Source organism: Dermatophagoides pteronyssinus, unplaced genomic scaffold (genome assembly GCF_027571235.1).
Source record: "Dermatophagoides pteronyssinus isolate colony J.1.1.1.1 unplaced genomic scaffold, Derpt_VIB-CSIC_2022.12 sq0005, whole genome shotgun sequence".
NCBI lineage: Eukaryota > Metazoa > Arthropoda > Arachnida > Sarcoptiformes > Pyroglyphidae > Dermatophagoides > Dermatophagoides pteronyssinus.
This window is the reverse complement of record NW_027461529.1, coordinates 1454191-1474109: the sequence shown is the minus strand read 5'-3', so window position 1 is coordinate 1474109 and position 19919 is coordinate 1454191. Positions and strand designations below refer to the sequence as shown.

General features: G+C 27.9%; 4 protein-coding genes across 5 annotated transcripts in view; 3 read left to right on the top strand and 1 right to left on the bottom strand.

The window, feature by feature from the left end:
- The window catches only part of LOC113789880 (protein Wnt-5a-like), a 31130-nt gene extending 29364 nt beyond the window's left edge, over nucleotides 1-1766 (top strand). The window contains exon 6 of the mRNA XM_075819902.1: nucleotides 208-1766. Coding sequence (XP_075676017.1) covers nucleotides 208-322 — 115 coding nt within the window. The 3' untranslated portion in view covers nucleotides 323-1766. The remainder of the gene's footprint in view (nucleotides 1-207) is intronic.
- A 998-nt stretch (nucleotides 1767-2764) lies between these two features.
- Nucleotides 2765-5140, top strand: Chd64 (transgelin calponin-3). Its single transcript, XM_027339131.2, has 3 exons — nucleotides 2765-3146; nucleotides 4438-4577; nucleotides 4676-5140. The coding sequence occupies exons 1-3, from the start codon at nucleotides 3096-3098 to the stop codon at nucleotides 5049-5051; spliced, it is 567 nt and encodes a 188-aa protein (XP_027194932.1). The 5' UTR covers nucleotides 2765-3095; the 3' UTR covers nucleotides 5052-5140.
- Nucleotides 5141-5290: 150 nt separating this feature from the next.
- On the bottom strand, nucleotides 5291-9837 carry ema (C-type lectin domain containing ema). The gene is made up of 6 exons (XM_027339130.2): nucleotides 9438-9837; nucleotides 9251-9379; nucleotides 7642-9185; nucleotides 7086-7582; nucleotides 6868-7024; nucleotides 5291-6809 (listed from the first exon to the last, which is right to left on the bottom strand). The coding sequence occupies exons 1-6, from the start codon at nucleotides 9533-9535 to the stop codon at nucleotides 5494-5496; spliced, it is 3741 nt and encodes a 1246-aa protein (XP_027194931.1). The 5' UTR covers nucleotides 9536-9837; the 3' UTR covers nucleotides 5291-5493.
- A 1905-nt stretch (nucleotides 9838-11742) lies between these two features.
- Nucleotides 11743-18191, top strand: LOC113789766 (F-BAR and double SH3 domains protein 2-like). 2 transcript variants are annotated; one of them, XM_075819900.1, is made up of 9 exons: nucleotides 11743-12928; nucleotides 12991-13152; nucleotides 13233-13340; nucleotides 13429-13534; nucleotides 13651-13919; nucleotides 14035-14230; nucleotides 14453-14727; nucleotides 14795-15384; nucleotides 15512-18191. In XM_075819900.1, exons 1-9 carry the CDS (start codon nucleotides 12597-12599, stop codon nucleotides 16870-16872), a joined length of 3399 nt encoding a protein of 1132 aa, XP_075676015.1. In that variant the 5' UTR covers nucleotides 11743-12596; the 3' UTR covers nucleotides 16873-18191. The 2 variants fall into 2 exon arrangements, with proteins under 2 accessions (XP_075676015.1, XP_027195147.2); XM_027339346.2 differs by having other exon boundaries at nucleotides 11745-12928; nucleotides 14792-15384.
- Nucleotides 18192-19919: the final 1728 nt, after the last annotated feature.

Sequence of the window (19919 nt, the reverse complement as noted above, 5' to 3'; positions counted from 1 at the left end):
CATACAAACACATACACAGATGTGCCTGCACACATTATTCTCGAATGAAATCCATTTATCGTTTACTTTGTGAAAATTTATTTATTTTTTTAATGATAAAAAACCAAATTCATTTATTCTGATTCTTTTTTTATTCTTTCTTTCTTTTCCCATGAAAAATCGCTTCTTTTATCTGCGATGGTAACAACAACAACAACAAAATTCCAGTTACAATACACAAAAAGTAACGGTAAAAGAACGTTGTAATTGCAAATTTCATTGGTGCTGTTATGTTGAATGTAAAACGTGTACACGAACTATTGATCTGTATACGTGCAAATGATCATGATCATCATAGCCATCATTATTATATCTTGATAATCACAAGTCGATCATCATCATCATCATCGTAAACATCTTTTTATCACATTTTCATATATCGTTAAAATATTCACCGTCATCTCCGGCTGCTCTTTTTTTTCTATTCATTGATATCATCAAAAAAAATTGTAAATTTAAAATACAAACTCTATCTCTCTCTCTCACACACACACACAATACATGATTATGCAAACAAAAAAATGGAATTTGTTTATTATTATTATTATTATTATTTTATGGTCAAATGGATGCATCCGTGCGCATCAATTTTGATTAGATTCTCTCATTGAATTTATATAACGAAAAAAAAGGGATATAATTTTTTTTTCTCACTCTTTCTCTTACACACTCTGTATAGTTACATATTGAACACAAAATAAAGATAATGAAATATTCAATTCATACAAATTGCATATTGATATCCAGAATATCTGCAACGAATCTGAATTTAATAAAAATTTAACGAAAAAGAAAGAAAGAAGAAAAAAAAACAATTCACTCTCGTACACAGAACTTGCACAGCTATTATTTTATATTGTCATTCTTATCATCATTATATTATCCATCAACATATCGACTATAATCAACGAATGGAATCTAATCATCATCTAAATTATTTCACATGAATGGTATCTCCGAAAAAATTTCGAAAATCTGTCATGGATTTATTATTTGGCAATCATTTGAATGTATTTTTTTTCTCTCTCTCTCTCTCTCTCTCTCTTTCTTTCTCTCACTGGAAAAAAAAATCATTGTATCACTTACAATTTAAATGATGATAAGAAAACAATGGAAAAAAAATTTGATCAATAGAAATTTTTAACAAATAAAATCATCAAACAACAATAAGAATTATTAATATATATGTGATTCTCATTTATATATTGATAATTCCCAAAAGTGTGTTCATTCATCCATCAAAAATATTACATCATCATCATCATCATCAATTTTATCAATATATTTGTTCATTTCTTTTCTCTCTCTCTCTCTCTCTCTCTCTCGTTTCGTTTACACATGAATTCGTTTATTTTGTTTGGAATATTCCATTTTTAACTGATAACAATTCATTAATAATATATATGCATACATATTGTATTTGGCAACATTATAATAATAATAATATCAATCGATCAAAATCGGTCAATCAATCAATCGGATAATAGATGAAATTCATGATGCAAAAAAAAAAAATATAATAATAACTTATTAATAAAGAGATTCAGATATTATCATCCTTTTTTTTCTTTGGGATAATTTCATCAAGAATATTATTCTCTCTTTTTTCGTTACCGATTTATTATCATCATGATAATTTATGTATTTTGTCATTCAATCATTTTTATTTATCTGATGATTTTGTCACATCAAATTTGACAATAATACCCACCATAAACAAACAAACACTGACACATTCACAAACCAATAATCCATATTATTGATACAGAAATCTCATAAATTTAAATTATATTTCCTTCAATAGATATTACCAATCAATTGATGATTGTTTGTTTTTTTTTAAATCACAGTTAACTTTAAGATTTTAGTAATTTTTTTACCATAATTGCTTCCAGAAAAAAAATCCAAATGATTTATCTGATTGAAACAACAAAAGTTACAGCAAAAAAAAAAAAAAAATCTCACTACCTGAAAGAAACGGAAACAACAATAATGAAAATCTTTGAATCTTTTTATATATACACACACACACACACACCGAAACATACCCACACTGATACAAATTGATAATTGATTACGATTTTATTATTATTATTATTAATCATCATCATCATCATTAATATTTGTCAAACAATGAAATTTGATTAATGAAATTGATACAAAAACAAAACAATTATAGAAAAAGCCAAAAAAAATAAATGCCAAAAAAATGATAATAAAAAAAATTATTAAAATACAGCTAATGCCATCTAGTATACTGGCAATAAAATTGATTTTAATCAAATCGATTGATGATCGCTTTTTTTTTTTTTTGATTTTGTTGTAATATTTCCATCATTTTGTTATAAATGAGGGCGTCAATTGGAAAACAACATTAAAATAATTGCGCATACTCTTGGATATTATGAGAATACCAAGAAAATAAAGGGGGAGAATAATATTATTATATTGTTTGACCGTTATTATCATCATTAACAAACAAACATCACTAATAACGATGATGATGATAATGATTTCTATGGCCACATTAACGTGCCATTCCAACAATTATTGATTGAAAATCTATCCAAAAAAAACAAAATTTTGTTGTTGGAAATTCTATACCACTACATCATTGTAATTGAACATCATTTTGTATACACTTGTTGGTACACACACAATGCGAATGCAATAAGATGATAATTGTTGATAATTTTAGTGGTAGTATAGTTGATGCCGTAGTCTGCAATGATGACGCATAGCTCAGATGAATAGTTTCAAAATTTATTGTTGTTCGTTAATAAAGTTTATACTGGCGGTTGTCGTTGATCATCATCATTGATCGGTTGGACTTTTTTTGGTTGTGATTATATTTTTTTTTACACAACGAATTCACTGTCACTTTTAATGTTTGCCTGATTGGATAAACACACGCATCGATATCGAAAAGTGTTTGCAAGAATATTTGGACATCGTTACTACAATTTGAATTTCGTTGGTTTTTTTTGAAATTTATTTCCCTTGAATATTTTTGATATTTAGTGTTTGATTTTTATTCGACTGTCATCATCATCATAATGGCTTATCGTGCTGAAAAATCCGGTATTGCTGCTGAAACCCATGCAAAGGTATGGCTTAAATTTCTTTTACTTAAAATAATGTTGCTCATTCATTCCAATTATCCTATGAATCTTTGATTTTTCAACATTTTTTCACCTAAAATATTCACCCACACTAACACATATCTGTGAAATATACTTGAATTAAATGTTGGAGAAAACACATCATCATTTGTGTATTTTCAAAAATTACACGAATATTTCGAAGGTCATTTTTATCTTGTTTGTATGTCTGTGTGACCATCGAAACAATGATGTTATTATTTTGTTGGATGAATCATTGAACATCAATATTTGATTCGTTTTTTTCCCTAATAGTTATTGGTATCATCAATAGAAGAAATGATTGCCGGATGTTCAAATAATTGATTTTTCATTTTGTTAATCATTGTTCTGACTGTTAATGATTATTTGAAGAATTAATCATTTTCAAATGTATCTAAGATACCAAACTGAACAAAAATACTTACAACAAAATAATTAAACAATAATAAAATTTGAGAGGTTTTAAGATGTTGCCAAAAAAATATAGTAATCATTATGAAAAGTTTTTTTTTGATAATTCAAGTACGATAAAAAAAAGAGAATGAAATTTGATTACTTTAGTCTGTTTTATATCAAATCGAATGATGGAAAATTTTCCATTCAAAATGAATGAATGATTTGTTTGTTTGTTTGTGTGAATTCCTTTTAGTTTTCTCTTGAGATATTGTGGTTTCAAATTTTTTTTTCAGATTTCAAATGATTCTGGTTTCTTTTCTCTCAATAAGATTCAGTGATAGGGCCAAGTCCATGTACTAAAACTTTGTTTTTTTAAAAAACTTTCCTCATTCAAATTTTTTTAAGGGCGTACAAGAAAAAACCATATTCATCATATTACACGCTCATTTATTTTTTTTTCAAATAATTTTCCGGTTTCAACATAGCAAATTATACTATATAGAAATATTTATGTTATCATAGCAATGACAAAATATCATTATTATTGAAATGTGTCAGTAGTCTTTTTTTGTTGTTTTGAATTGATTTTTTTTAATCAGAATAATCAAGGTCATATCAAATTTGCTGTCACATTTCCAATAAAATATGTTTTATAGTTAAATGATTGCTACCTATCAATGAATTTTTGATAGATAAAAAAAATAACGATACTTGTGTATCAATAATAAACAATCACAAAAAATAAATCTGTAAATTTTGATCAATTCATTCAATCGATTGCAAATATTATTAAACGGATTATTATTGAACAATATTTTTTTCATATTTAAATATGTCATACACTTGAATCTCATAACAGGTGCAATCAAAATATGATCCGGATCTGTCGAGACAAATATTGGAATGGATTAATGATATTGTCGATGATGTCGATATTAATACCGATGGAAGTGAAGATAATTTTCATGCAGTATTAAAAGATGGTGTCGTACTTTGCAAGTGAGTAAAAAAGTTTTGATTTATTCTCAGAAATTGATTTCATTATTTATCAATTGGTTTCGTTTTGTATTTTTGCAATAATCCTATTAAATTGTTAGATTGGCCAATGCAATGAAACCAGGAGTTGTGAAAAAATTTTCCGTTACAACATTACCGTTTAAATGTATGGATAATATTAATTCATTTCTAAAAGCATTGGATGAATTTGGCGTCAATAGAGAGGAAACATTTCAAACTGTTGATCTTTGGGAACGTGTTAATCTTCATTCAGTACAGATTTGTTTATCGGCATTAGCACGTAAAGCAAGCAAATTTGGTTTAAAAGGATTTGGACCAAAAGAATCGGAAGAAAATAAACGTAATTTCACCGATGAACAATTGAAACAAGGTGAAACAATTATCAATCTACAATACGGTACAAATAAAGGTGCTAATGCTAGTGGAATTAAATTTGGAACATTTAATCGTTTATAAAAAAAAACAAAACAAAATTATTTTAATTATTTTATTAATTATTATAAATAGATTCATATAACATTCCCCGGTAACAATTTGTTTGTTTTTGCTTTTTTTTTGAAAAAAAATCAATTCCATTAATTAAAATAAATTGATTTATTATTATTAATAATATTAAAAATGATAAAATAAATTTTACAATTTTTTTCTAACTTTTTTTCACAAAAAAAAATAATAACAGGTATTAAAACTATAAATAGTTTATGTAATGTGTTTTATTGATATTCACCGTTGACATTTTTTTGCATCCATAATTGAGCTTATTTAACAAAACAAAAGAAAAAAAATTCACAAATTTTCAATTAATACAAATGATGATGATATCACAAATAGATAATAATTTTGTTTGTTTTAAATATGCAAATAAATTCCCATCATTCAGATGAAAATAATAATTAATTTATACATCGAATGTTTCGGACGTACGATTCTGTTGTCGTATCGATGATGATGGAGGTGAAGATCTTTTATTATTATTATTATTATTAGCAGTATTTGTAGTTTCATTAATATCATTAATCATTGTCGTTCTGGTTACATTAAGATTATCTAATGATATTGATACAACATCATGATTATTATTATCCAATGGATTGATACCTTCTTCAATTTGTGTATCATTGAATAGATGAGAATTGCTTGAATTTTCTTGCCATTCGGCTGCTAATGTTACAGATGCGGCAGCATTTGCTGCTGTTATTGTTGACGATAAATTTTTTCGTAATGTTTTTGGACTTAGATCATTTAATGGTATACAATTTTGTTCTTGATCATGATCATGATCTGAATGATTTGTTGGATATTTCAATTTCTTTTTACGACGTCGTTCATTTTCGATCGATATTTTAGCCGATGGTTGTTGTTGATTGGTATTCAATTTATTTGATTTATTGTTATTTGAAACAGCCGGTGGATAGGCATAACGTTTTTTATTAATCATATCCAATTTATTAGTATTATCATTTGATTGTGACTCAAAGGATTGTCCACTAGAAAATTTTGATGGAACTGCAACGCCAGGAACTGCATATGTTCGCGTCAAAACTGGATGATTATGATGATTTTGATTTGTTGATTTTTTATTACCATCATGACCGGATTTTGATACACAAGCAGAACGTGCAGTTTGGCCACTTGTAGGCACATCAATGAGATTTGCAACAGCTATTATTTTGCGATCTAATACTTTTTTATGAGCTTTACATAGGTTATTACGTGCAACCAAACTACGAACACTATCGTTAAATTGAAATCTAGCCACAATACTTTGTTGACGATTACGATACCCGATTCGTGAATTTGTTATTTTGGCATCTAATGCAATTGAAGATGATAATCGATATGAATCAAAATAAATATATAATGATTTGTTATCATCTTTTTCGGGCAATGGTGGTATTGTTTGTAGATTACCAAGCTCTTTTGAATGCATAACAATCTTTTCAATATCCTGTAATCTAGCCATAAAACGAATAATACCCCAACCATATCGCTTATCATCCGGTTCAATAAGAATAATAAGCTCATTCATGATGGTCATGAATCGTTGAATTCGACGACCACTTGTATTATGATTTTGCATCAAGGATGGACTTTCAGATCTTGAAATCGGAGCTGATTGTGAATAACGATCACGAATATCGCCTGAAAATTGTCGATGTTGATTATTAACCAGATGAAAGGAAATAACCGAACACAAATTGAGGTCACAATTTTCTAGAAATTCAAGCAAAATTTATTAATGAATTCATCAAATTCAAGCGATATGACTTACCAAGATCAATAAATTGATCTAAATAAATTGATGGCGAATTAATAGGATCATCCAAAAGAATAGCAAAATCTTGAGCTTTCTCGTCGTCGCTTGTATCGTCCATTGATTTGCGAACATCAAATGAAAGGAGACGTAGAACAAAAAATACTTGAATTATCTTTAAAAGAAATGAATAATAAATTGAATTTATATATTATAACATGAACAAAACTACATACATAACGAGCTTTTTCATAATCAATTCCTGGTAGACGTAGATGAAAATTCGAATCATCTTTGCTTATTTCATTTGGCGGCAACAATATTGTGGCATTCATGAACAATTGTTCCAATGTAAGATTCGATTCAAATGACCAAATTTGATCGGATCTAGGTGATGTAACATGTTTGGATGGGGAGGCTGAAGTGGACGACGATATCGAGGTACGTGTTGAACAAGAGTGACAATGAAACATTCTAGCTTCTTTCTCAAAAAGATTCAAAAATATAGATTCCTCTATTGAGCAATAATAGCGTCTTAATATATGGCATGCATCTTCGCGAGCCTGTTCCAACAATGCTATTTGATAATCAGTCAATATCACATGACCATGAGGACCAGAAGTTGATGTCGATTCCTCAGGTGGCTTCGGATCATTCGAAGATAGTGGACAACAGACAAGTTTTCGAAATAAATGAACAGCAAGCTCAAAAGTTACCAAGCGTATTGATGATGCTAGTGAAATTAATTTTGAAATGAATTAGATTAATTATTATGATAATAAAATAACTCACTTGATGAACTACATTGACGCATGATTAATAATAGGCTATTAATCAATGTTTGATAAAACGAATTTGTCGATGACGTAAAATCCAATGGTGGTACAAAAATACTTTGATAGTTGTCACTATCAATGGCTTTATTTGAAACAATTGACGAAATTAATGAAAGTGCAAATAAAACAATTCTATCGTCCGAACTGGTCCAATCGGGTATAAATCGAAGAATTTGTGATGAATGACAAGATTTTCTGAGGTTATTACTTTCTGAATTTTTGCTGTTACTGTTATTTATAGCATCTTGATTTTTAATATCCATGGATAATTCAACGTTAGGAACAATTCTGGCATTTAATGACGCTAACAATGCAATCAAAAATGAACAATCCTGCCAATTTATTAATGTATTTGATTCAATTTTTAACTTGTTTTTATCACTTGTCGAATTATTCGGTTCACAATTATTAACAGTTTCTACTGTCGACTGTTCATTATTATTACTGTTACTATCATTATTATTTATTGAATGTGATGGACTTGAATCTTGCATTTCACTAGAATCTGATGAATTTTGGTTCGATGTTGTTTGTATGGCTTGTTCAATAGCCGCTTCTAACGAGGTGATAGGTTGAGTAAATTCACATTGTTGTGCAATAGTTTCAATGTCCTGTTTGTTTGAAATTAATGCCAATAATAATGTTTTGAGTAAAGCACCATAAGAAATAATTAAGAACACCTGTGTTAACAAAAATATTGCAATGGATGGCGATAGAATAACATTAGTTTCTTTGGAACTTGTTTTCGATTTGAATTTAGAATCGATACGTAGAAATGAATGCATATACAATGGAATTATAAGGCGATATAAAAGATTATCTGAAAGTACATTATTAAGATCATCAATATCCAACAGTAAAATATCGTTTAAATAATGAAGATGATCAAGATGTTCGGCAACCAAATCTTCAAGTCGATTTATTAGATTAGAACTATTACTATGTGGCAATGAACCTTGAATGTTCAATGATGATTGATTTCTTGATTCAATATATGTAGCCAAAGAACTATTTAAATCAAGAATATGATTACCAATGAACCAGGATAAATTAGAAAAATATGGAGCTGCCGTACAATCCCGTATGAAACGAAGCATTGCTTTTTCCTGTACACGAAACACATTCAATGTCAACGTTCGAACAGCTATTCGTACCATTTTTTCTGAATGATTAAAAAATTTAATCGCTTCAGTATAAAGTGGAAAATCGGCTGTATGTTCATTGAAGAAAAAATGTATTGTATGTGTATTCAATTTTAAAGATAATGTCTTCAAAAATGATATGTAATAGGCCATAACTTCTTCATCACTGAAATCAAATTTATGTATGATAATTGAATTAACGTGATTGTTTGATAATAAATAATAAAGTGATGTTTCATTCTTGATGTTTTCGAATAAAATATTCAATGTTTGTAACAATTGTGTGCAAACATAGCCACCACATTTTTGTTTCATAATATTCAAGAAAAAGTAGAGCATGTTTTTCTCGAGAAAAAAACTATAATAAGGAATAAAATAATAGTGGTCAGTGTTTTTTTTACTAAAAACTTACAAGAAACTTACTCAAAGACACTAGAATCATTTTGATCACCCCAGATTAGAATTTCAGCAATTTGTCTTAATGTTTCAACCAATAATGTACGATTCGATTCGCTTACTGTTTGATTTTTTTCCAATAATCGATACAATAATCTGTGAATGAAATTATTAATATAATTGAATTGATTCAATACATTGGATATGCACCCACTTTAATTGTTCCAATGAATGTGGATTACTATTGGAACGAACTAAAGATGATTCAGAACTGGAACGAGACCAGCCAAACCATTTTGTTGGCCTAAGCATTGTAGAATTTATAAATAATCACTTTGAATTGAGAATTTTTAATTATTAGTGGCTATGATGGTTTTTTTTACATAGATAACATATTCTTGAATCATTTTGTATGAAAATTTGTATAAATGAATAAAACACCGGTATAAATGTGGTTGTGAATTAGTTGATTAAAATCTATCAAATTTTGGATCCCAATTTATTAACGGGATTGAATTAAAACGAAAACAAAAAATATTAATAACAAACCACAACGACATTCACCAAACACAACATCATCAGAAAAATAAACGAATGCTGAGTGTTATCCAAACACATCAGCTGGATTCATACTCAAACATGTTCACTTCATAAAATATGTTACGAAATTGTATTTTGGAAATGATTGACTATCAAAAAATGATTTTCATTTTAAATCAAAATCTGTTCGTTTAATGATGAATAATGATAGAATAAGATTCTTCTATTATGAATAAATAGATTTATTATGAAAATCGATAATTTTTTGTTTACATTTATGATTGTTTCCATGAAAACAAAGCGAATAGAAAAATCAATTCAGTTCATCATCATTATTAACGAGTGTAATGATTAACAGAAAAATAAATATAAACAACAATGCTACGGAAATGAACAAACTTTGATGTTCAGAATGTGATATTTAAATGATAAAATGCTAAAATTAAATATCAAACACACATTAAACAAGGCATTATTCGGCAAAACCCGGGAACACCAAATTCATATTGAGTTGATGTATTTTTATATCGTAAATAAGTTTTGCTATATAATTTTTTTTTCGAAAAAATAAAGATATGATAACAAAAATGATGAACAATTCATATATAGTAGAAAACAAAAATAGATATTCTGCTAAAGTAATCATAAAAATAAAGAATACTTTGCATTTTCTGTTTGTTGTTGTTGTTGTTTTTTAAATCTTTTTCAATTCAAACATGGATAGATAGATAGGGGAATAGTGATGTTTAATGTCAATGTTGTCGGTTCAAATTGTTTGATATTTAATTCTATTGGATAGATTTACTTTTTTGTTTGTTTGTTTGTTTGTTGATTTTGTTATTCTTCGATTGCTACTGCAACTGGAATTGAATATTGTAGGTGTTACCCATACTAAATCATTAATAAAATATTGTGAACAAAACTATGAACATTGAATGAATCCATTCTCATTGATTTTTCAATTAACATGCTTCAAAAAAAAAAACATTAACTAACAAGAAAATATAATAAATTAAACATATCAAAAACACTTGGTTTCGTTTTTATTCATCAATGAATTTAGACCGATAATAGATTTAAAAAAAACTAAATAAAAATCAAAAATCATTGGAAAATCATTAAATAAATGATTAATTGAAAAATTTATCAATAGAATTGTATAAGAGAAAAGCGATTCTTTACAAAAGTTTCCTTTAAAATTGAATAATACATATAGAATCGAATGGCCATGATGATGATGATAATGGTAAAATTATTGACCATCTAAATTTTATTAATCAAGATTTTTTTACTTTAACTGAAAAAAAACCAACCGATTTGAAGGTTAAATTTTTGTTTTTCCCAAAAAAAAACCATCACAATTGAATAATGGGAGCTAGTGATTCGATGTACATGTTTGATACAAATGTAAATATTATGTTAATAAATAAGCTTATAACAATCATTAATCGACAATTTTATCTGGGCGTTTTTTATTATTCAATCAATATTAATTGTATTTAATTGTGTTAATGTAATTTATGAAAATAAAAATCAATATGATTATTTTGAGGGAAAAAAATATGTCATCATCATTATTATTGCCTAAATAATCTGATTGCCTCATCATCATAATAATAATCATCATCATTCAAGAATCAGAATAATCACTTTTCATTTCTTTATAAATAAATCTGTTCTGTTCTGTTTTTTTTTCGCAATTATTATTCGTTATCATAATATGAAAAAAAAAATTCAGAATAATAGATTCTGCTCCAAATTTATAAAATATATTTTAGGATTCTATATGATATTCATCGACCGGGTCAAACTTTACATCGGTTTTTTGTTGTTGGTCTTTTCTTTTCTCATCAATTTAAAATATTACTTATATATATAGTCTTTGTGTGTGTGTGTGTTTGTAATTTCATTGTATTTCATTTTGATTGTGACGTGTTTTATCCAATTCTTTTTTTCTTTGGCATTCTATACAAAGTTCAGCAAACAAAATGCTATATAAAATAACCCGAAAAAAGCTTCAAGGTGGACCATTCGATTCCATATAATAACACACATACATAAACAACGAAAATAAAACACGTTCATTTATATAAAAAGAAGATCTACGACATCATATACATCACATAGTTAAAAACATGAAACAAAAACGAAAGAATCCAAATATGAAACATTGGGGCACATTGGGCTTACTAACTACTTAAACAGAAGATTTTGGTTACCACTTCCACAAACAGTATTTTGGATCAGAATTTTTTTTTCATGGAACAAGTTTTTTTTGCCCGTTATTCAATAAGAAAATAGGCAAAAAAAATATATATTTCACATTGAAATTGACATATACAGAAAAAAACATACTAAAATCTCATACGAACATTTCCGACTACTTCCTTCAGACTTGTATATGTTTTTTTTACACATTTGGTTTTTCATAACAAAAAAAAAAATTCTGATCCAAAACAAAAGTACAGACATATTTTTTGTTTCTGAATATAACTGAGTGTCCGCACATATAATCATCATAAAAGAAAAAGATAGAACGAAAAAGTGAGAGAGAGAAACAGAGAGCAAAAGAACCATAAAAAAGAAAACAAAATCCACCCTGAATCATAATTTGTAATTGGTTTTCCATCATTGTTTCAAAGAATATTCTGTAAAATTCTCATCATCATTATCATCATCATCCAATATTATATTATCATACGAATTTTCACATCATTTTTGTTTAGATGATTACAATATAATATCATTTGTTTCGATTATCATTGTTTTTTTTGTGTATTCCCATTGTTTTGATTGTTTTGGAAGTAAAAAAAAAAGAAAAAGAAAAAAGAAAATGAGTGCAATATCATCATCACCATCACCATCACCAACACCTCCACCACCACCCCCACAATCATCATCACCATCTCATCATCAACATTCAACAAAACCGGGTGCATTAGTTTCATCTGCTAAATCATTATTATCTGAACAATCTACACGTCTTTTATTAAAACATACAACCGATCTTGATCTATTGGATGATTTACGTAATTATTTAAAAAATCGTTGCGCATTAGAACGTGATTATGCACAATCATTGGCCAAATTGAATACAAGTTATGCAAAACGTACATCAACATTTTTGACATTTGTTACAAATGAAGATGAAAATTCTGATATCAAGTATTTAACTAGATGTTCATTGATATTTCAATTTAAACTAATTAATTTCATATAAATTTTAGAACATTATACACTTCATGGAGAATATATCAAGAGGAAATGGAAAAACATGCCAAAAATCGTCAATCACAATTTGAACAATTGGCAACCGTTTGTGAAACGCTTAAAACATTGCGTTCACATAAAATTCAGATTGCCAAAAAATGTCTAGACAATTATCTTAAGTAGGTTTTTTGTTTCTAAAATCTGGTTATCATTCATAATGAATATATTCATTTTTTTTTCAATTCAAAATTCATCATAGAAAAATGCATGAAGAAATTGTTCATTCGGTCAACGAAATTGATAAAACGAGAAAATTATATTTTGAAGAAGAACATTTGGCCAAACAAGCACGAGATAAAGAGGAAAAGTATGTTAACATTTTTTATTAAATGAATTCTTCTTATTTTGAATTCTGTTTTTTTTTGTTCACAACAAATCAAATCAAATATCAAAAGAATAAAAAAACGTAAAACAGGCATATTTGCTTCGTTTACAAGTTTACAAAATAAAAAAGAACGTACATCAGCACATCGTGAAGCAAGCGATATTCAATCAACTCAGGTAAACAGAATACCTATAATGATTATTTCAAAATAATTGTTTTTTTTCAAACCCATTTTTAATTTCTTTTTTTTCACCTGTAAAATGAAACTTCAATAATAATAATAACAAACAAGGCACGAAATGATTATATAATGGCATTGGCAGCTGGCAATGCACATTTTGATCATTATTATAATCAAGATTTAATCAATCTTATGTTGAACATTGATGATTGTGTATTGGATAAATGTCGAAGTCATATGTTAAATCTATTGAAAGTGGAAAAAGATTCCGTTCAATCATGGTCGGATGTGATTGAAAAAGCTACCGATCTAGTTGATCATACTTCAGCTGATTATACAAATTCAATATTTTTACGCGATCCAAATTCATCATCATTGACGTAAGTTTTTTTCTTCAATCTTTTTTTATTAATTTCCTCATTCTAAATAAAAGTAATTAATCAATTAATCGATTAATTGATCATTTTGAAATTTAATTCATTATTATTTATATAGGGAAATATTGACATATGAATTTCAATCGTGTGATAATGATTCAATCGAAACAATTTCATTGGATCATAATGCTGATATTGCGTTACGTAATGAAGGACAAAAATGGTTCACTTGGTTTTCCAAAGAATGTCGTAATCTTAATCGTTTATCAGCTCAATTAGTTAAACTACAGGCTTTATTATCCGAAGGTCATAAGGTAATTTCTTTTCATTTAAAATCACTCATCATCATTATTATCATTGTTTAATGGATTTTTTAATGCTTTTTTTTACTTCGTATCTAAATTGATTTCGTTTTGGTTTTTGGTTTTTGTTATATTTTAAAAACAATCAATCAATTAATTGATCCACAATATTTGAAATCATTTAAAATTTCTGATCATTATCTGATGCTTAATCTGTTATTTTAAAATTATTAGACGGTTGACCTACCAGGAAGCGGACAGGTAGAAATCGAGAATCGTATTGATGAAATTCGTCAACAATTACGTAAATGTGAAATAAGTAAACTAAAAGCAAAGGCTCGTCTGCAAGTGATTAAAGAAAGCGGTGCTGAAGTTGAAGATTTTATCGCATTCGAATCACAAGTAACAAATGAAATTAAACAACAATCTTTGGAAGTAGATAATCTAAATCTAACTTCATTAAGTCGTACACCATCAATGCGTTCACATAGCGATTTGGAAGCCAAACTGTATGTGATTTTTTAAATTAAAATTTCTCTAAAACAATCAATTAATTGTTTTCCCCTCAAACAGTAGTTCGAAAAGTGAAACTGAAAATATTGGACATCAAACAGTTCGACCTGAATCTTCATCATCTATTGAACAATTGGATTCGCCCGATAGAGAACTATTACAAATGGGCACTAGTATTGAAAGTACATCACCTGCACCAACATCTGCAGCATATTCAGCAGTTAATCAAACATCTTGGGGTGATTATGATCCAGCACAAGCATGGGATAATGAATCATCCGTTCTTCCTACTTCTACCAATGCTACTACCGTAGGTAACGCCTACAATGGTATTAATGATGATTACCAACAACAGCAACAAACAATCGATGAATATCGACAACATTCAAACGATTTGAATGATGATCAAATGAATAATGATAATTATCAACAACAGCAACAAAATATTCAGGAAAATTTCTATGAGGATTTACAACAACAACAACAACATGATCATTTAATGGTTGATGGATTTTCATTGATTGGAAAACAATGTTTTGTTCTATACAGTTATACTGGCCAAAATGATGATGAGCTAACTATTGTTGAGCAGGAGATTATTGATGTTGTAAATGCAGCCGATAAAGATTGGGTTCAAGCACAAAACAAAGATGGTTAGTTATTTAAAATTTAATTTCGATCAATTCAATTGTATATCAGTCTTTTTTTGAGATAAAACAAAACTTTAATTCATTTACTTTGATTGTATTTTTGTTATATTCAAATTCATTATAAAAATAGGTCATTTTGGCTATGTTCCTGCATCATATTTACAACCGGTATCAATGAATGAACATTATGAAGCAACGTCCGATATGCCAAATGATATTTCAACGTTTAATGATGCTAATAATGAACAACAACAATATCAGATTACATCGGCAAATGATCAATGGACTACTGATGAACCACCAGCACCTCCAATCTCTTCATTAACACAACAACAAACCGAAATGTCAGCACCGGAAATCAATATTCAACAAGCTTCATCAACTTGTTCACCAAATAAAGATAAACAACAACACTCAGAACAATCAAATGAACAAATGAAAGATAATGATGACAATAAACATTCAGATGAAACTTTTGTTCGAGCATTGTATGATTATATTGCTACGAACAGTGAAGAAATTTCTTTCAAATCTGGTGATCTTATCAAAATAATCGATCAAGAATCGGATGATGGTTGGTGGACAGGTCAAACTACTGATGGTCATATTGGTCATTTTCCATCCATGTTGGTTAGTGAATTGGAAGAAAGTGACGATGAAGATGAAGAAAATGATGACAATGATGATGATAATGATGCTGATGATGATGATGATGACAATGATAATGGTCCAGGGGGTTTAGCGAACCAAATACCGTTACCACCACCATCAATTGATTTACCACCACCTGTATTGCCTCCAATGGTCGAAATAGATTCCTGTAATAAAAATGGAACAACAGCAACAGACATTGAATTTGAAGGAAAGCCATCGTTGCCACCACTTCCACCACCACCGCCACCTCAAATAGTAGCTTGTGATGGTGATGATGAGACAACGCTGTCTTCATTGCCACCATTGCCACCGCCACCACCTCCACCATCAAGAACGGAACCAATAGAACCCCCAACTTTTGCACCGCCACCAAAACCAGTGCAATTAATGACACCTCAAGCAGTTGTTATTATACAACCTACACCTGAAATTGAATCCCGTCCTGTTATTGGTAGTGATTCACAAAATGATAATTTTGCCTATCAAAAAGATATCGATCATCAACAAAGCAATATCGACGGCAATAAAAGTATGGAACAAAAAAATGAACCACCAAGTGTTTGTGTATCGATGGCGATAGCGGCACATGAAATATCCGAAACTATCACCCAACAAGCAATCGATGATTCATTACGCGAATTAGAAAGACGCAGTTCTGCAGCAAGCTCAAATCAAGATCCACCAACAACAACAACAGTATCACGATCATCGATTGATGTTAATTGTACATCAACACATATGAATGGAATGATTGTCGTTACTAATGGTGAAATATCTCATGATGATGATAATAATGATATTGATGATGATGTTGATGTTGATGAAGATATGAAATAATAATAAAAAAAAATGTCAAACCAAATATGTTCAACAACAATAACAATATCTGATCATAACAATAACATTGAAAAAGCGGAAATACTTTTCTTCCCTATTCAAATACAAAGAAAATTATCTTTCAAAAAAAAATAATAATAATATTGTATCCTGTTCTTTTATTCCAACACATCATTCAATTCTATTCAAAAAACTAATGAGAAATCAATCGTCTGTAAAATATATTCATAGAAATGTTAGATATAATAATGATGCAAACTAATCTTTTCATAAACCAGTAGAGAAGAGAGAGAAAGAGAGAATGAGAAAAGTTTCACTTATTAAACATCATATATGGATCGTATTTTTTTCTTCTAAAACATCTGTGTGTGTGTTTTTTTTCTGGAGAATCGAATTCAAATCAAAATTATTCAATCTATATTCGGTAATAATACAGCATAGCAAATATACAACAACAACAACAACATCCAGGACAACAACAAATCCAGGAAACAAAAATTTGTATAATTCACATCAACAAACACACACACAGACAAACACACACTGATATTTTGTCTACTTCTGTCACTTACTTTTTTTTCTGCTTCACCGAATATATTTGGAAGAAAAAAAAAATTAGAATAACCAGGTAAATAATCATATTGCATCAACAACAAAAAAAAAACTACACGACATAATATTCAGAGAGAAAAAATATTATTATTATTATTATTATCCAGATCATCATCATTGTTCTCTTTCCATCCATATCAGCAACGATAATAACGATACGATTTGCTCCAGATATTTTCTTTTTTCTTTTTTTTCATTTTTTTTTTTTTTTGTTGTTATTGTTTCTAAGTGTGGGTGTATGATTTGTTCGGTTTTTTTTTGTTGTTGTTGTTCGGTTGTTGTTAATTCCAAAAATACAAAAAAACATTATTGATATTCATATTGATATAATATTCCAGAATTTTTTTTCGGTTCTTATTCTGTTAATTATTGTTATATTTGCCTTAATTATATTTATGTGGGTGTTGGATGTATATCTCGTTTTCTTTCTTTCTCTCTCTCTGATTCTCTTTTCACAAACAGATTATCACATCAATACATTTATAGAATTTTCTTTCAGCACACATTATTCTTTCAAATGATAAACATTTTTCAATTGAAATAAAAATAGATTGATCAATTCATAGCCTAACACACACACACACCATACATTCACCATATTTGTAACAACTTATATCTTGATCTTTTTTTTGTTGTTGTTCTTCAGATGAATTCAATGAATTATTGTAAACATTATAAGCAGAAAAAAAATGTGTAGAAAACTATTATCACTGTTGTTGTTGACATTCCAATTTTACAAAATTAATTTGTTAATTGTAATTTTTTTTTCGTTGTTGTTGTTGTTTCTTTCGTCTAATAATTCTGTATTGTGTTTTATCATATATATTTTTTTTGTTGTTTGTCTTTACTGAATGTATATCGATGCGAGAAAAACAAAAATTCAGATTTCAAATAATCTAATATATCGATGAAAAATATCACTTTCATTTTCTTAAATAATCTTTTCCTTGTTGTTGTTGGTTTTTTTTCCTATTGAAAATATCTATTCATCATCATTTTTTGGTTGCTTCCATTCGAAAAAAAATGAATGTGAATAAAATATGAACAGTTAAAATTTAATTTCAAATCAAATGAAAATGAAAAATATGATCCAACAAAATATTCATCTAGCATTATTTGTTTTCCATTTAAAATCCATCATCATCATTTATCTGATTGATTGATCATTTAGAAATAGATTATGTTTTTTTGTTGAAAATCCATTCATAAATATTCCTAATGGTAATTGTAATTGGATGATGAGAAATATTATATTTGAATGATAAACAAAACAAAACAAAAAAAATTAATGAATAATTTAATCTATAAAAAAAATGAAAATTGTTTGTTTGTTTTGGAAAATTCTTTTCGATTATCAATTTGTCATTAAAATCAAAGCATTCTTATCTTCTTTTCTATTTGTTTGATTGTTGTTGTTGTTTTGTCGAATGATGAAAAACAACAAACAATAAAATTCGTTGATAAAAGGATAAACAACAACAATAACAATAAAATCGTTCAAACCATGAATGAAATTATCATTGAATCGAAGAAATTGGAGAAATAAATAAAAAAAAATCATTACGATTGATGCCATTATGATGATGATGATGATCGATTTTTTTTTCCTACCATCATCATCATCATCATCATCATTATGATCATCGATTCAGTTCAATCCTGTTCCAAAACATAACAAAACAAAACGAAAAAAAATGTTATGTAATAAACCATCCAGTAGACAAAAAAAAATGAATTTCCATTTTCCTTTTTCAAAACTTTTTCTTTTTCTTATCACTAATTCAATGATTATCATTGTAACCAAGAAAATGAACAAAAAAAGATTGATCACACACACACACACATTATATATTGACCACATCAAGAATGAATGAACAACAACAACAAAAAATTACCTTTGACCTAAAAATAATGACAACATTCATATGAAATAATAATAATTTATCGAACAAATGATTCGTATCAGACAAACAAAACAACGAAAAAAAAAAATTCGTAACGATAAAGATTATTGATTGATTCAGTAAAATGGTGATGATGATGATGGAAAGAAAAAGAAATTGCAATAAACAGATGACACATCCGAAAAAAAAAGTTGTAAAAAAAATATGAACAAAATAATAAATTTTGTTTCGTTTTTTTTGTTGTTGTTGAAATTATCATAATTTTTTTTACTTCCGTAAATTTTATTTTTTTTTTTTTTTTGAATTTTAGGATCTTTCTGAATATCTATTGATGATGATAATAAAACAGTAAAATTGTTATTGAAACTGTGTGTAAAATGGTGAGTTAAGTGATGTTATTTTTTATTCAACAACTTTTATTATCATCGTTTTACAAATTGCTAAATGTCGTTAACATTTTTTGTGGCTATTTTTGTTAAATCAATAAAATGTTAACTAACATATGCAGAAAATTTTAAAGTGAAACACAAA

What these genes read in the sequence shown, in the direction of transcription:
- Chd64 (XM_027339131.2), top strand. Translation starts at nt 3,096, where the DNA reads ATGGCTTATCGTGCTGAAAAATCCGGTATTGCTGCTGAAACCCATGCA. An exon ending in CTGCTGAAACCCATGCAAAG is followed by an intron (nt 3,147 to 4,437) that starts GTATGGCTTAAA and finishes ATCTCATAACAG; the next exon opens with GTGCAATCAAAATATGATCC. An exon ending in GATGGTGTCGTACTTTGCAA is followed by an intron (nt 4,578 to 4,675) that starts GTGAGTAAAAAA and finishes TTAAATTGTTAG; the next exon opens with ATTGGCCAATGCAATGAAAC.
- ema (XM_027339130.2), bottom strand. Translation starts at nt 9,535, where the DNA reads ATGCTTAGGCCAACAAAATGGTTTGGCTGGTCTCGTTCCAGTTCTGAA. An exon ending in GCGTCAATGTAGTTCATCAA is followed by an intron (nt 7,583 to 7,641) that starts GTGAGTTATTTT and finishes TAATTTCACTAG; the next exon opens with CATCATCAATACGCTTGGTA. An exon ending in AGATCAATTTATTGATCTTG is followed by an intron (nt 6,810 to 6,867) that starts GTAAGTCATATC and finishes TTGAATTTCTAG; the next exon opens with AAAATTGTGACCTCAATTTG.
- LOC113789766 (XM_027339346.2), top strand. Translation starts at nt 12,597, where the DNA reads ATGAGTGCAATATCATCATCACCATCACCATCACCAACACCTCCACCA. An exon ending in GCACGAGATAAAGAGGAAAA is followed by an intron (nt 13,341 to 13,428) that starts GTATGTTAACAT and finishes AAATATCAAAAG; the next exon opens with AATAAAAAAACGTAAAACAG. An exon ending in CCAAATTCATCATCATTGAC is followed by an intron (nt 13,920 to 14,034) that starts GTAAGTTTTTTT and finishes TTATTTATATAG; the next exon opens with GGAAATATTGACATATGAAT.